The 18,299-nt window shown below is 35.2% G+C and overlaps 1 protein-coding gene across 3 annotated transcripts in view; it reads left to right on the forward strand.

Annotated features, from left to right (window-relative positions):
- Positions 1–18,299, forward strand: part of LOC149802090 (transducin-like enhancer protein 4) — an 89,028-nt gene that overhangs the window by 28,911 nt on the left and 41,818 nt on the right. For all 3 annotated transcript variants that reach the window (XM_089956487.1, XM_089956488.1, XM_089956489.1), the window contains exons 5-6: positions 16,944–17,006; positions 17,730–17,804. In XM_089956487.1, coding sequence (XP_089812613.1) covers positions 16,944–17,006; positions 17,730–17,804 — 138 coding nt within the window. The remainder of the gene's footprint in view (positions 1–16,943; positions 17,007–17,729; positions 17,805–18,299) is intronic.

Genomic DNA, 18,299 nt, shown 5'->3' on the forward strand with positions numbered 1-18,299 from the left:
ATCTAATCATTAACTGCATAAACCCAGATCTGCTGTCACATAATGTACTGATCTGGTTCTGTGTAGTTTGTTAGGAATAATTAGTTAAGCAAACATAGACCCTGATCTGCTGACACATTATGCAATAGCAGATCAGGGTCTGTGTTGTTTGTAGTTTGACCTGACTTGTATACAAGCATATGTAGTATGTAAATGAATAGAAGTCTTCTGTGTAAATGATAGTTGATTAATGTGATAGGTCAGGCACATAGTTGGGTATTCATTTTCACTCAGTTCATTTGTAGTTTTTTTTTACTAGTTTAATTTTGGCCAGTTCCGTTAATGGTATTTGAATATTGGTACTTGAGGATCTCTTCATTTGTAAGTATGGATTTTACAAGGTGTCACATGACGAGAGGATACAAGGGTCTTGTTTTAAGCAGTTACAGGATGTTAACTGTTTATGCTAAGTGTATTTTTCCCCTTTTTTTGGGTCACTGCAGAAAGTTTTTGTTTTTCTGTATTGATACTTGTAATCGGGTGTTGAGCTTTTTTTAACATGTTTTTTCCAATAAAAATTTTTAACATTTACTGAAATATTCAATTAAGTTAAGAGATCTGCACAGTAAAACTTAAAAACTGGAGTTGTGTGTGGCCATAATTTTTTTGTTTTAGTTATTATTGTTTCAAATTTTTGCTTCACAGTCCAGAGAAAACTGAATGCTGGGAAGGAGGAGTCATTCAGGTTATTATTTGAGTGATTGATGTTTAATCTATTGATGCTTTGTGGTATAAATATCAGTTGTGGATGATTTATTATGGGTATTATTTACACAGTTTAGTGATAGACTGATGTGAGGAATCATTAGTCTGGCAAGGTCTTGATTTTGTAATGCATCACGCATACTACCTTTCTTGTTATCTGGCTGTAATAGACTGGACATTTAATTCCTTTATCTCCAGTCATTTATCAAACAGAACATCAGAGATGATCCTGTAGATGGAGAAAAAAAATCAGTCCAAGAAAGTTTAAACATTTTCCAAAATGTACACTACATGAAAACAAAGCATACAAGTGATATTTAGCAGTTAGAATGTTATATCCTTAAGGCAGGGCAGATTCTTGACAAAAAATGGCAGGTATATTGCCCAGTATTACACGTATTGACCAGACATTGGTGTTTTTATTGACTATAATAAAGGGTCAGTGTCAGTCACTAATAAGGGGATTGATGATTGATCACATTAGTTGGTAATGGTTGAATTCCTTATGCTTGTTCCTGTCTGCATTAGCTATCAAAAATTCAGTATATATATTCATATTAAAGTTGACTCAAACCATATAGGCCATGATCTCCCACTGCATAATGCACCAGCAAATCTGTCTATTTAGTTTTTTTGGACCAATCAGTAATGCAAGCAACATCAATCTGATCTGCTAGCAATATGGATCACATATGCATTCGAGATGATGCAGCATTACAGATCAACATAATGCATATTAGCAATGCAGACTTCAACTTCCTGTTGCATAATGCACCTGAAGATAGCTCTGGCTAAACAAAGAAATGGCATGGATTTGGTGCCAATCTGGCATTCACTAAGGTCATTAGAGTGATCATATTGAAAATAAGGTCATTAGAGTGATCATATTGAAAATAAGGTCATTAGAGTGATCATATTGAAAATAAGGTCATTAGAGTGATCATATTGAAAATAAGGTCATTAGAGTGATCATATTGAAAATAAGGTCACTAGTCCTCAAGATGTGATGTTTTCAGTAAAAGACTTCTTATGATGTCTTGTTGCTCGTAAATGAAATTGTTGCCAGTTTGAGACCCAATGTGGCACCCATGTCAACAGTCTTGAAAATCTTCCCAGTTTGAGACCCAATGCGGCTGCCATGTCAACAGTCTTGAAAATGTTGCCAGTTTGAGACCCATTGTGGCTGCCATGTCAACAGTCTTGAAAATCCTCACTATTGTTGAACAGAAAGTCGTATTGCTATCATGTCTAGGTGGTCCCACATAAAAATTATGCTGATCTGTCATCAAGTATGGTCTCCAATGCAGCCATCCTGAAAGTCTTGCTTATCCCTCTTCCTCCTGAACTGAAAGTTCTATTGACACGGGATCTTTGATAAATGACTTTATGATGACTAGTGAAATGAAAACAGTGCCACTTGGGCATTCAGTGTTACATAGATGCCATACCAACATTTAAGAAAAACAATTTTTTGAACAATATATATATTTTAAAATAAAATATAATGGTCTAACCTCAAAAATGTTTGTATTGAAATCTATCCTGAAAGTCTTTATCTGCTCTTAAGCAGAGCAGCATGGGTTTTTCCCTACACCACTATTAAAGCAATATATAGTTGGTACTGAATCAAAATGGCATTTATTTGACCTCCAACATGCCACCATAATGGCCATCTTGAAAATCTGGTAATCACTTAACTCGTTTTGTATGAATGATGTCATTAACATGGGGTTACAACTAAAACACTGGTTCTGAATAAAATAGTTGTAGATTTGATGACCAGCATGTTCTAAATTTTTGTGTAGTTTTGAAACCCAAACAAAATTTTTACTTTTGTATATAAAGTAAGAGGTCAATGCTTGCATGTTTTGACTGAGCTTGCAATAAGGTGACTTGTATATATAAAATGAACTTTGACCAGATATTGTATTTATTTACATTTTGAATCAACATGCTGATGTACCAAGCACTTGGACATTGGTTTTAAAGTCAGTAGTTTTAACGTTTTTAGCTGTTCTGTTAGGTAAACAGAATACTGCAAGTATGAATTTGTTTTCATCATTAATCCATTTTGTGGATACATCTAATAAATACCTGGAATAATGCCACTTAAATGACTTTAAATAATTTTTTATATAATTTTTGCAAAAAAATAGCAATGATAGATTTTGTTGAAATAAGCACTTGTGTATATTTCTGATATGTTTTGAGACAAGTTGGATGATTTTCTGTCCAATATATCTGGTTTAAAATCAGTGGCCATGATATAAAAAAAATCTTCTGCACATCAGGTATGACAAATCAGACATACAAGATAATTTTTGTTTCCAAATATTTTATGCAGTTGATAATCAAGAACATCAGAAATGGTTGCAGTACTTGTTAGTTAAAAAGAAGAAACGGTCACAGAAGTTCTTTTTGTTCATTAGAAGTTCTTTCCTTTTGAGGTTGCCTTGTCAGAAAGATTTTGCCACATACCATACCTGAAAGCCTTAAGTCACCTTGATATTTCTCAAGAAGAGGAACCTAAATTTGAAAGAAATGTCTATACTAGTTATTGGTCAGAACATTTTCAAATCCAAGAGGTCAGTTGATGACCATGACCTTAGCACAGTCAGACATCTACTAATTATTGCAGCTGGGTGTTTCCCATTGTTGAAATTGACAATGTGTTTTTAATTACATCAGTACCAGACTTCAGTCAAGATTTATTGAGACATAATTACCCTATCTGTACTTCTCATCCTTTTGCCACTCAAGAGGCAGTTATTGTGTGCTTTGTGCCAAAAATCACACTACCTACTCACTGATTTCCATTCCAAATTCATCTGCACTTTCTGGGGTTTCCCCATTCAGTCTAATTACACCCTGTTTTGTGGCTCTTAGCACAAGACCCAAGATTAATCCAATTTTATGGCAAGGATGTTATCTTCCTCTGAGTGTGTTCAATTAGGCCCACCAAGATCACTTAACAGAATTGGCAGACCTGATCAAATTATCTCTGGCAGGCTGACATTGTGGTCAGTGTTGTTATGGGCCTCTGGTGCCCCTCCCCCTGGGGTTAGGATGAAGTACCAGGCTTAATTAGTAATGACCACTACATGAGACTGAGTCACATTTCAGTATTCTACACTTTATTTCTATTAACCAAGGCAGCCATATGTAAATCACAAGTACCATTATATATAAAGGTTTTAACAATACATGAAAGAATATTTCTTAGAAAGGCCAAATTGATGTATAAAGTATCCAGAAAAGACATTCCTGTGTATCTAAGCAATATCTTTCACCAAAGAGATGTTGATGGCACTCCAAATTTAAGGTCCATAAGAAGAAAAAATTACATTATACCAAGGCCAAAGAAGGAATTGTTTAAAAAAAAGTTTTCAATATACTGGTCCACTGGTATGGAACAACATTCCCAGTGACATAAGGCAGGCTCATAGCATTTCATCTTTTCACAATCAGTGTCTTAAATGGATGAAATCTTTAGAAAATTGAACAGTTCTAGTACAAAAAATACCACTGCTTTTCTGTAATTTTACATCATTTTCATAGCTGAATTTTTCAGTACAGGATTATATTTTATGTTTTATATATGTTTATGTTTTCACTGATGCCTGTGCATGTGTTCCAGGCTTGATACTTTAAATTTTAAAAATACTTATTTAGTGTCAAGCCAGACTCATTACATCATGTATATATTGTACATAACAGATAGAAGGCCTCAATGTAGATTAGTTCTGTAACTAATTGAGTTACCTTCTCTAAATAAAATCTATATTATAATTATTATTATTATTATTATTATTATTATTATTATTATCCCCCCCCCCTTTGTTGAGAAAATACTATTAAATAATGCAGACATTATTGTGTTATTTTATGTAGGTCTTGCTAGAATTTAAAGCTAACTGTTCCTGTGGTACAGACTCCACCTCTGACTGGTGGCTGGTTATGTGGATTCTAAACTGGTTGCAGAAATATTTTTTTCACCCCACACCCACCCCCCCGGTCTGTCACCAATCACACCAGCATATCAGTACTTGGTTTTACCATATTCTACACCTGCCATAATAAATATGTCTCTCACCATTTTTTTTCCTCCCAAAAAGTGCATGCCATAGACTAGTAAATATCTAGCTCACCTGGTCATAGACCAGAAGAGCTTGTGGGGATGGCCTGGTCTGCAGTCATCTGACCATTTTGTTTGCACATGTTAACTCTACTCCTTCTCAACTACTTTGAGGATTGCCATGAAACTTTACAGATTCATGCCAAGGTCTAGTTGGTCCAAAGATGGGAGCCATGGAGGCTGAGTGGTCAGCATGATAGGCAAAATGGTCAAGGTGGTGCAGGTTTGAATCCTACCATCAGACCCATCTGGGTGAGCTACCATGGTGTTATTTGGGCAAGCCCCCTTAATTCAATTCTGTGCACTAAAAAAAAACAGACTTGTCTTGCTGTGCTGTTTATCACTACCAAACCAAACACAAGTGAAAATGGTGTCATCCAGACATGGATGGTCATATCAGTATTGGCTTTTTCCCAAATATTTCCTATGAGGTCTTGTTGGTCCAACATTAAAATGATAATCTGAAATCCATACAGGCCACATTGATAGCAATGACAGAAATCTTGTTACAGTCTGATTTAAATCAGATCTCCTACATGACTGATTTGCAGTTATATTCTGGTGACCTGTTTATTTACTATAATTGCTAATTTTATTAACCAGTCATCTCTTGTATCTTCATGTTATGGAGACAGAGCAGTATGGCTGAAAAGCATCACCATTTGATTCGCTTTCAGATTTATTTATAGCTGCATTTCCATTGTCAGTTGTTGTCAGATCTTCACATAGGACAGTGGATACAATTTTAATCAGACTGAATCTTGTTATTGCTGTTTCTCCAAACAGAAAGTCTGGTCAGCAATGGAGGTTTTCATCAGAAGTGGGAGGTCATCTTGAAAGCACTACTTCTGCTAGATGGGTGATTATTTTGGCATATGGTTTTGATCCATAAATTTTCAATATCTGCTTTGTCCTGAATGAAAAAGGTGCTGGTCTGATAATTCAAAGGGATACAGTTTTGGTCATTTTGAAAATGTACAGATTAACTTGGGCTTTCACTGAAAGACATCTTGTGATAGCCAGTTAGCAACCAATTTGAAAATCACGTATCAAGATTATAAGAAATAGATTAGCACTCAACAGTTTTAAAGAAAGAAAAAAAAAGTCCTATTTTGGATTCCTGGAAAATCTTTTTGATCAATAAAGCTTTAGTCCCATTTTGAGGGACTGCTGCTGAGGTTATTTTTAGAAATAATAGATTTACCCTTTCAAATAATAATAAGAATGTGAATTTAAAAGAAAAATAAAATTTACTGCAGGGGCATTTTCAACTCTAAATCTGACTTCAGAAGCTGTACATGTAGTGAGTCAATGTGAAATGTCCTGTTTAGGGGGGCACTAGCTTCAACCCACAGCTCATTTCAGGATGTAAATGTCTTGCAGTTAATGTTGATCTTGATTATTATGAAGACGCAAGTGATGATGGAAGTTTCTGGCACTTTGTGTGCACTATGCTTGTCATACAAAGTCATGTGATGAAAGATTGGGTATTGTTTACCAGTGTTCTGCACTGGAAAATATGATCATACATATAGAGGGATGTGAGAATAAGCTCAGCTGTATCTGACGAGACCATTGTACATTATAATCATTGGAAATGCTTTAAGCATTTTGGTATCTGCTTTATGTGACAGCCAAAATCATTGTTCAGTCAGAAATGAAAATCAGTGGAGATAAATAGTTACTACTTGAGTGTCTTTGCTACAGCATTACAGAATACTTGTAGTAATATATGGGAAAAAAGCTTGTGCTGATGGAAATTGGATGCCAATATCTTGAACAAACAACATAGACCCTGATCTGCAGGCACAATATGCAATAGCAGATTAGGATCTTGTTGCTCGCAATTTAAGTCTAACTCTTAATCATTGATACATGGTAGTGCTCAAGGGTGATATATGGGGTTTATTGCTTGTTAATCCTTTGAGAAAACTGTTGGACTGTGAGGACAACCCTAGTTTTTTGTAAAAAGAAAGATTAATCTATATACTTAGGTAATATTACCTACAACATTTGCCAAAAATCTTTGTGAAACTCTTATAATGTTTAGAACTACAGTAGTAATCATAAATTTCTTACAGAAAAAGGGATATTTAAGGGAATCTCGTGAGATCAATTAAAATGTGAATATGTAGAGATTAGGATATTGGTGATGAATGTCACTAAAAAAAAAAAATTTTGTCTTTTTTTTTTTTTCAACAGCAAAAGCTCTACCTGATTAGTATTTTTGTGTTAGACCAGATATTGACATTTGGAATTATTAAATTTGTCATACTCTTCAAACCAATTGTAGGTTCATCAGTGGTTTGCTTCTTTCTAGTCATCGGGAAAAAACATCATTACACTTAAACACTAAAGACTTTTCCCCGAGATCCTCCAGTTTGACCATAATAAAATTTAATGTTTTGTTATGGGGGCTGATTATTCATCGTGATTATTTCTGTTAAAAAAATTGTGATTGCCTTCTTCTAACCCAGCTGGTTCATTTTGGTGTTGTTAAACAAAATTTACAGCATGTCAGTTTGTTTTGCTGAATGTCAACTGTCATTTTAAAGATACTGATTTGTGTCTATAAAATTGGGGATTCATTCATCAAGGAGATTGCATCTCTACTTTATCTTCTGCTTGTGTCAGAGAAAGCTGTTTTAACTTAGTTTATTGGATATTTGGATGATGGTGTTCTTATGTCAACCGATTAAACTGTACCTTTTCATTGACTGATTTGTTCTCTCATCTGCATAAAGAAATTGAGTAACGACATCCTTGCATCAGAGTAGATCACTGCAATCTTTGGATGTTGTTTACAGTAAAACTTCGCACTATTCTAAAGTGAACTTTCTTGGTGCTGAATTTTGGAGCCATTTATGGAGCTGATTTGCACCTGGAGTCACAGCTGGGTGGGACATCATTCTGCATGTCTGCAGCATGGTGCTCCAGTGCTAGACATCACTATAAACCGCCACACTGCAGACATCATAGCGATATGACTGGACAATTATTAAAGCTACGTTAAATAATCCAAATCACACACACACACAGGCTTATTGGAGTTGTGACCAGAAGGGTGTGGCTTAGATTCCCAGCATCACACCAGTCAGGATTGGCTTCAATTGGTGACCTTGTTTGAATTGTTTGCATCAGTCTTTGTCTTGTTTATTTGTTACGTTATATTTTGAGGACTTAAAAGACAAATTAATAATTCTGTGCAAGAAACACTTACTGTGCGTACATGCTTTTCAGTCAGATATGACTGCACGTTGCACAGACCCACATCTGCCATCACATAATGTGCCAGCAGATCTAAGTCTATGCAGTTTGTTATGACTATCAATAGAACAGACATATATCCTGATTTGCCTGTGCACTACTTGAGAGCAGATGAGGGTCTGTGTGCTTGCAGTTGGACCCAACTTGCCAGAGTTGCTATGGTAATATTTTGGGGGTTGAATCTAACAGGAAACCACTGCTAATAAGTCTTCTTACCCAAAACGTTTTTCTTATCTATTCCAATTGTATGCAAATCGGCTCCTATCCAAATATGACCTATTCCTCCTTGGTCCTATCAGTATTCTTGCTATTGAGCATTCTTCACTGGTGATTTCCCTGCAGGCCTATTGGTATTCACCACTCAGACAGCATAACCCCATGGGGATTGGAGGAAGATTACATTGACTTCATCAGCCTGTTGTGGTTCCCTAGGGGACATAATTTAGGACTCAATACCATTCAATGGCTTAGCAGGGCATAGATCTTCAGAAAATAACAGAACCATTATTTTCTTTTGAAACAAGCATGTGTTATTGAGAAGATAAAATGAAACTAAATTTTTGGCTTAATTATTTGAAATTTCAAGGCACATTTCAGACTGCGACATGCAGCCATAGATACAAGGAACAATCAATAGAAAATTTCAAGGTTTTTTTTAGGCTTTTTATTTTGTCTTTAGGGAAATAGGATAATGTAGTATACAGTAGAGATTGATGTACTTGGAAATGTAAAATCAGATCGATGAAGTCACTCTTGCCAAACTTGTGTAGTTCAGCATTGAATCGGAAAATGAATGGAAATATTTTCCAAGGAGGTTTGGAATACTTTATCTGCAGACTCAGCAGAGAAAAATCCACAAAATGAAAAATAAATTAAACACATAAGGTTATTTAGGTTTCAGTAAACTCTTAGAGCTATGTGGACTGATGTGTTTATCGGTCTCTGTGGAATTCTCTTTGTTATAATTCTGAATGATCCTTGGAATAGTTTCCCAGTGGCTGTCAGCTTTGAAGAATTCCACAGTAAATGGTATGGAAATAACTCCACACGTTTGTAGTAGCTGGTATGGAAATAATTGCTCATGTGTTATGTAGTGAGACCAAGTTTGCCAACACAATTTTGAGGTATAGTTTCTTGGCTCATCTAGTGCAGATAACTAAAGATTATTGTTGGAGAGGAATTTCATGTAATTCATGTAAGTTTACATAGGGAAAAAAAGTTATTTTAATTTTAATTTTCCCAGCATCATCTGGGCTTCAGAAGTGAAAAGTAAATTGTCATCCCCGCTTCATTGATGTTTTTATCAATTTGAATGTCCACCCTGTTGGCATTGGAATGGAACCGGATCAACCATCTTAAGGATACAATTGTTTAAGTCTGGTATGTTTCATTGGATAGTAGATGCATAATGATCACATTTCCAAAATCATTCTGTTTGATGAAAGTGAGATGCAAATCTGATCTTCAAACACCCACATTCAAAGAGGCTTGACTGGCTTCCAACTTGTACAACTCCTGATAGGTTCCCAGATAGTTGAAAAGAAGGGCAGTCTACGATAATAAGCTGTGTTCACATACAGAAACACCTGTGGACGATGCCTTCAGTATCTTCTGTTCTAACAGCTTCATTAAAGATATAATCATTTATTTAAAAATGTAACTATGAATGAAAATCTCCAACAGTTCCATTAAATCATAAAGAATTATGCAGTGCCTTGTGCCATGCAGGTAAAGCCATATATTTTATTTCTAGATTAAAAGTAGATGCACATCAAAAAAGATTAATAGACATAAACAATTGAAATTGAGAAAATTTACTTTTAACAATTTCAAGTTTAATTTTATTTATTTGTTTATAATAACATTCAGTTACTGCTTAACTTCAATTTTAATATAATTGGCTAATTAGCAAGATGCTTTTATTCATCCTTATTATCTAAAAATATTGTCATTTTCATTGTATGATGTGTTTTGTCAAATTTATACATGTCAGATCCATCTGCAAACTGCATAGATCTAGATCTGCCATCACATTATACACTGGCAGATCTGGGTTGTAAGGGGGTTGAAGTAATTAGTAAAACAAACAACATACACCTTGATCCACCATCACATAATACACTGGCAGATCTGGGTTGTGAGGGGTTAGAAGTAATTAGTAAAACAACATAGACCCTGATCTGCTGGCACATTATGTGACAACAGATACTTGCATTGCCAAGTGGGGAGCACCCGAAAAGTCACAACATTTCATCCTCCTATTCTTGGAGTCTGATTTCCATGAATTTCTGACTACTTTTGTCCAGATTTATTTTCAGTGGAAGAAATATTTACCATTGGTAGGTTAAAGGAAACTGCATGGATTGTGTATTGAGAATTTGAAGCTCTAAGAAGTGTGAATGCTGTCACTAATTGTGATGCATCAAGCTTGGCTATTATCCATTATTGATTGAACTGCAGTTGAGAAAGTGTAATGTCTTCTATTAGTGAATCATCCTGATGAGACTGACTTGGGGATTTATGGAGCACGATACAGGAATTAATCTCTCTGATCCTTGATATAAGGCTACATTGGATAAGCTAAAATGGGCTTAAGCCATATCAAAATGTGCCATTCTCTTGGATTACAAGCTTGAATTAATACCCCTTTGCACGGTTATTGGATTTTAGTCTTGCTTTTATTTTATACATATGCTTGGAAAGGTCACATTTTTTTCTTCTGTGATAACCCCTGGGGACCTGCCTTTTAGTTTTTATCAATTTTTTTTTTTTTTTTGTACCACCACTGCTGGCAGCAACGTCATTTTAATTTGGTCCTGTCTGTACTTGAATCTGTCTGTCCATCCCTAAAAGTTTGTTCACAAGATGGTGCAAAAATCACTAAATATAGACAGATTAAATTGACCACGATTATTATCTACATGTAGATGGTTTGATTAGATTCTGAGGCCATTTATGCATACCTAAGTCAGCATATTACAGTGGAATTATGTGCCCTTTGTTCAGTATTATTTGCTTATCTGGCTCAAAACTTTCTGATGATTGCAGAGATCATCCTACCCTCACAACAAGAGAAGATGAAATTCTGTTACAGCTTCTTTTGGAGATTAACTTTTGAACCACTGAAGATATTTTAATGAAGAGCTTGAAGAGTTAGTACAAATTATGCCTATCTGCCATTCAATATGGCTGCCATTACTAAAAATAAAACCCTTTTAGATGTCTCCAAAACTGTTCAGGAAAATTTGATCAAAATTGAGGGAAAACATACTGACAGAAGTGTTTTCAGATTTTGTTAATACAAATGAAGCCAAACTGGTCAGATGTGACCTTTACTCAAAAACCACTCTGCTGAATTTGACAGTGTTACAGAAGGCATCCTGGCAAGAAGGGCTTGTAGAAATTATACCAATCTGCTTTGAATTATGACCTCCATTACTAAAAACAAAAATACTTGAAATAACTTCATGTCAAGCACAGTGCCAAACAGAAGACTAAATTTGAAAGAGAAGATCATCATAAAATACTTTTTGTTTCATCATTAAAAATGGCTGACATTACTAAGAATGTAGAATCTTTTAACCAGCTTATCAAAAACTACTTAACAGAATTTTTTGACCAAATTTGGCTTAAAGCATCCAGTTAAAAGCGAGCTTTAGGTTGTATGCAGACAATACTAGTCTGCCATCAACCCATTAACTATGCTGCCAATAACGATTTTGTTTGTAAATAAATACCCCAAACAAACTTTAAAGTGTCTTTTCCAAAACTGCTGAACAGACTTTCACCAAAACTGAGAGAAAGTATCATGGGATAAAGTACTTTTGATACAGTGCTTGACAAATGAGACTGATGTGCTAGCAAATATAGATGAAGATACAAAATACAGAGAAACCGTGAAAGTGTTGTTTTCAGAACATGTGCAATTAAGTGTATGAACAAATGTATGTAGGACAAAGTGTTACTGACTCAGATTTAATTGCCAACTGCTCTTGCATTTGACTCTTTGAGAGACATCAGTCAGGTGAGCAATCTTATGCCATCTTTGGCTTCTTGGTTAGATATGTAGGTGATGGTCATATCATAAAGCATGGGCCAAGTTCAGTAACTTTTAGCAAGACTGATTGGTCTTCACTGATAAGTGATATATATTGCTGGGTTAACATATAACAAGATGCAGACATCAAAGTAAATCATAATGTTAACATAGAAGTAATTAGAAGTCTTCACAAGGATTGACTTCTTTGACTCTGATAAAATATGACCATTAAACATCTTGCTTTTCTGTATATTTGTCTCCTATAGAAATCCATCAATATCTGTGGCTAGAAGGGTCTGGGAGAACAATGGGTTATTTTGTGTGTTGGTATTGTTGATCGCGGTTGGGTGATGTCAGTCAAGGTGGGCTCTTGTTCAGTGAGGCTTGTCAGAAAAAAAACCATTAATAATAATTTGATATCAGGGGTCACACTAAAGAAAACAAAAAAATGTGATACTGTAAATAGATTGGATTCACTTCAGTTTCATTTTTTTCAAATATTATACACTTTTTCACTTTATAGATAGTATTTTGTCAGGAACATTTTTGATCGACACAAATTTTATAAATATTGTAATTTTGTTGAAAGGAAATGAAAATAGAAGTTTTGCAGTAACACAAAAATTAAAGTTGGTGTACAAGTAACAAATTGGCATCACATTCTTCCACTGTATTTTTTATAGAATATTCTTGTTTATTGATATTATATCTCTCAGAATGTCGAAGCGTTTCCAAGATTGTTTTGTATTAATACTCATTATTTCTATTAAGTAATTTTTTATTGCAATGATTTCTTTTAGCTGGGATTAGCACTATTGGTTGGGATTAATTCTTTTGTGCAACTATTGTTGTTTATAAGATGCTGAAACTTCCTTAACTGAACCCTCTATAATGTGGCTACTTCTGCAGATAGGCCACCTCTTTTCATCTTACACTAATCAAATCATTTTGTGCTGACCACCGACAGTATGAGAAGACCAGATATTTGTATAGTTAAGCAGGTATGAGTCGTACTTTCAGTCTAGTAACAACAATAGATGTGGAAAAGATCTACTGCAGTACAGATATATACGTTTTGCAATTCATGTAAATTTAACGATTCCTGAGGGACAGCATTTCATTTATTTGAGAAAGTATTGATTTTGTTCTCTGTGTTGGAACCTCATACCACTGATAGAAAAAGATCCTGAAACAATTGTCCTTTCTGTTTTTAATGCTGCTTACATTTGGATCAGCTGTTAACATTTGACAGACTTGCAGTATGTCTGCACTGTTGAAACCTACTTGATGCTTGACATCACATAAAGTCAAGGGTGGGCAAACTATGGCCCGCAGGCCGCATGCGACCCACCAAGGGATTTCATGCAGCCCACCAAGGGTTTTCATACGGCCTAGGAACAAGTCATCATTCGCACTGACTGTTTATGTTACTCTGTTTATCAAATAAATGTGCTTCTTTTGAAGTTTAAGTTTTCAAATATTAACAACATTATTAACAACTGAAAATTAATTAGATGTTATTGAGAAAAACCTTTTGTTTTTGCTATTTCAAATATTAATTATTTTACTTAATATGTGGCCTGTGACAAGGTGTAAATTTGTGTATGCGGCACATGCACTGGAAAGTTTGCCCACCTCTGCATAAAGTGGAGCAGCAACAGAACTGCACCCATGCAGTTTGCCATCGACTTTGGCCTTTCCTGATGTTGAGCACTTTTCAGAAAGTATTTAGAAATACTTGAACACTACTTGGAGAAATTTAAAAAATATTGCATGCATAACAGGGATTCTTAAATCCCTGTATTTGCTAGACATGTCTCACAGTTCAGTGTGTGTTTGTGTGATTTGGATTTTTAAAGTAGCTTTAAAAAGTTACAGTCATATCGCTACAATACTTGCAGTGTGGCAGTTTATAGTGATGTCTAGCACTGGGAGAGACATCATGCCGCAGACATGTAGCATGATGTCCCACCCAGTCACTTTACCCTGACACCAGACCAACCAGTCCTAAACTAACCTCTCAATGCTAAATGCCTAGCGAGGCAGCTGTTAATACCATTTTTATAAGTCTTCGGTATGAGTCAGCCAGGGTTTGAACCTGTGACCTCTTGTGTCTGAGGCAGATGCTGTAACCATTAGGCCACCGGAGCAGTCTGACAGTTTGGCTGTTTTCAGTATAATATACTCTCGAGTAACTTAACATCTGTCATAGAATATTATATCTGGTTGTCTTTGATTTGTTTATCCATGAAATTGTCCACAAAAAAAATATCAAAACGGACTACACTTCAGTGGTCACTGTCATTGTACAGATAGTTTATTTGTGGACAGTCAATAATGGTTTTGCCCACTAAACATTAAAGGTACTAGGTCTTATTTATTTGTTACTTTGTCACTCAGTAAAGATCTCGCTGACTCAGCTGCCTAAAGGCCCTACTGCTTACAGTTAGTTGGTTAAATGGGGTTAGAAAAAGGCAATTAAATTTTTCAGTGAACAGTAATGTGGTAAATTTAAATGAGTGGCATTGCACTAAAGATGTTTGTTATTCTAAAGTTGTTTTTGCTGGATTTTTTAATTGGAGGGCTTGTATGTGCCTGGATGAGACAATAATAAGTATCAATGTTAGTTGTACTGCTTAAGAAAGCACTCCATGCCATGACAAAGTGGAAGTATAATGGTGAGGAAAACATCTAGCTGGTGTTGCTGAAAGATATGCCATACATTAGCAACATGTTGATGAATTTTTGACATTGCTAGAAGCTGAGTACCATGATATGCATGTCCCTTTGGTCACTTCTGGATTGAGATTTTTAAAACCATGTGTGACTGAAATTACTTAAAAAGGAACAGAACTGATGTATTCATCACATGACAGTGACTTGCCAGCACAGTATGTATGGCTTATTTGTGATAAATTCCCAGTCCAGGAGATTTTTCCTGCATTCATCTTCTTCTGAGCCAAACACTTTTAGTGAAAATGTTACTGACATAGCCACAGTTTAGTAATGATCACATGGACGCTCAATGCAGACAAAATAAAGAAGTTGGTGGTTCCAAAGCATTTTGCATATAACAGCAATAAAAGACTGTCTGCAGCTGAATTTTGGAAATAACTGGTTTCAGTGATAAAATTTCACAGGTACAACAATTGTTGAGGGTAGAGTGTGAACATGAATTTTTGAACCAGAATTTGATCAAAACTAAGCCGCAGTCCACACTGAGTGTGCATACTCCTGATGATCTTGCGTTGCCAATATAAAAGACTTTGATAGCAGTCAATCAGTGAAAGGAATTTTGAATTGTGCATCTGTATCAACAATACAAACAGAATGCTTTCACCAAACACTTTAAGAGGACTTACCATAGTGTACATGTGACAATGTCATGATTGGTGATTGGAATATTGTATAAATAAGTTTCATTTCAAATTGTTTATAAAATTTTTAAAAACTTGGGAAATCCGTAGCATATCATGTGGATACAGTTACAGTTGACTTCTACAACATAAAGACACCTACAGAGGAGTGAAAATAGTGGCATATATAAAATCAAACCAATGATTTATACGTGTCTATGAAGTCATAAAAATGTTTGGATGCACTTGTAAAAATTTAAGGATCCCTGATATCCACATTCACATGTGCAAGTAAGCGCATGCACGCACGCGCGCGCACACACACACACACATTGTTCTGATAAACATAACTTTCTCTATGCAGATTTATAAACATGAAAGTTATAGATAATGGAGAATTGGACATGAGATTAACATGGCAAGTAGAGTTGTATTCCTTATGTCTTGCAAGCCAGCTTTGCTCCCTGACACGACTTTAAATTGTTGGCTTGACCCATCACTTTAACTACTGTATTGGAAGCCTTGATAGATACATAAACACACTTATGCTATTTTCAGGAGCAGCAAATGTCCCACAAAGTAGATTGTGTATGTAAAGTTTGGAATGAAATTCAGTAAAGTTCAATAGTGTTTGCAGCAACTTAGTACATTTTATCCTATAGGTTTTAAAAATTCAACACCCATCTTCAAGAAGAATTATTTGAAATGTTCGTTATCCCCTGGCGAAGAGTTTACATGGCAGGAGATAGTAGCCTACTGCCAAGCTCTGTAGCGTCATGGTCATGTAAAATACACTGACGTTGGTGGTATTATAGAATGGTAGACTGATGTAGCTCTACAATGATACCACATAATCTGGAAGTTCTAATTGCACTACAAAATACAGAGAGAAAAACCTAATTTAGAATAAAGAGTGGTCTCGTTATACAAAAATGATGGGTCCATTAAACAAAAAAATAAATAAATGAATTCCAACTTTTATCCTTCTGCTCATGTGCCAACCAAATAGCCAATGAAAAACGACGTTTCTAACACATCTAGGCATTAGGTTATTGGAAAATCACCTGGAAGTTGATGTATTAGGATGTATTCAGAAATAGCATTCAAAATGTGTTTCCTACTCAAATTTCAGATGAAAACGACAAAAACCTCCAGGGGTTAATGTGTTAACTAGTGAATTAATACACAGAATGTGCCATTTTTCAGTGCCGTTGTAAGGTGTTATGCATCATTCTACTAAATGTAATAAATTTGTAACTTTTCTTTGTAAGACTAATAACTAATAAATGTGATACATGAGAAGCCATGGCTTTGCAATAAAAAGGTCAGAAATTTTTTTAATATATTTTATTTTACAAGTTTCACCTGTGATATTTCTGGATTTTTTTTCTTCTTTTTTCAGACTGAAATTGCCAAGAGGTTGAATGCAATCTGTGCACAAGTCATCCCCTTCCTATCCCAGGAGGTTGGTGCTTTGAGGAACATTGTTAAGTTTACAGTAATTTTAGTCTCACCTATAAAGTGTAGGCAAAACATGAATATCACTTTTCTGTTGGCATTGTTGTTTTTGACATGTCAATATTAGATGTTTGCATTAAGTTTAGTTTCCCTGACACTGTTCAGTGTTGCATACATTCTGGAGAGCACTGGACATCACAGGCAAAAGAAAGTCATAGTGACCAGTTTTCACCCTTCACTGACTTTGCTACCTATTTGAAATATGCTGCTTTAGAGGAGGCAAGACATTCAGTGGGATTCTTTCCTTTGTTTAGCCTTTGTTAGCATATAGTTAGCATTTTTTACCAACAATGACAACAGCAACAATGGCAATTACAGCAACAAAATTTTGCAAGTTTTTAAAAGTCCTATATTAAACATCATAGTAAGATTACAGGTGAGACAATAATCAGAAGAACTTCTTTTTAGAGCATTTCCCAATACATTTCCTGTATACATATTTTTGTTTCTTGTGCCAGAATTTTGCGTAACTCCATCATTTTTGCATAACTCTATCATTAATGGAAAATCAAGTTAGATCCGTTGAGAACAGCCCAGTTAAATACCATGTCATACTTTTCAAATAATTATGTTGTTTCTGGATCAGTATTTAGCATATGTTCTGTATGTTGAAGACTATGCATTCTTTTTAATTTCTCAGTTCATCAGATTTATTTTCTCTTTGTTTCAGCATCAGCAACAGGTGGCAGCAGCTGTAGAAAGAGCAAAGCAGGTCACAATGACAGAATTAAATGCTATCATAGGGGTATGCATGTATACATCATAAGTGTTGCACCTTGAGTGTTGCACCTTGAGATATCCCAGGATACTTTTTACCACCTTGAAATGCTGTGTTTCCCCTGAACTTAACAAATGTGCATATCTTTATCAGTATGTATGTGTGTGGGGGGGTCATGTGTACATAAAATATTCCCACACAAACAGTTCAACCAAGGTGCAACACTGATTGTAATTTTATATGTTAAACAGGCAGTAGATTCTTAAACATAGTTTTGAGGTAGAATTTATGGTTTAATATGTTTGCAATTTCAATGTATATTCATAAACCTGTGTACAATTTAACTGCAAGAAAATCTGTGGCTTGTAGTGTGTTTCTGTGTAAACTTTGATTTTAATTAATATCGGAAGAGGTCAGAGAGAAAAAAATATCTCTTGCCCATTGTGACACTGGGTAAGACAGTATCTTTCAAAATTTTCTGTTTAAGACAGACTAGATTTGGGAGTAAAAGTTTTAGTGTTG

This window comes from Sinohyriopsis cumingii, chromosome 4 (assembly GCF_028554795.1).
Source record: "Sinohyriopsis cumingii isolate HCF-2022 chromosome 4, ASM2855479v2, whole genome shotgun sequence".
In the NCBI taxonomy this organism is placed as follows: Eukaryota; Metazoa; Mollusca; class Bivalvia; order Unionida; family Unionidae; genus Sinohyriopsis; species Sinohyriopsis cumingii.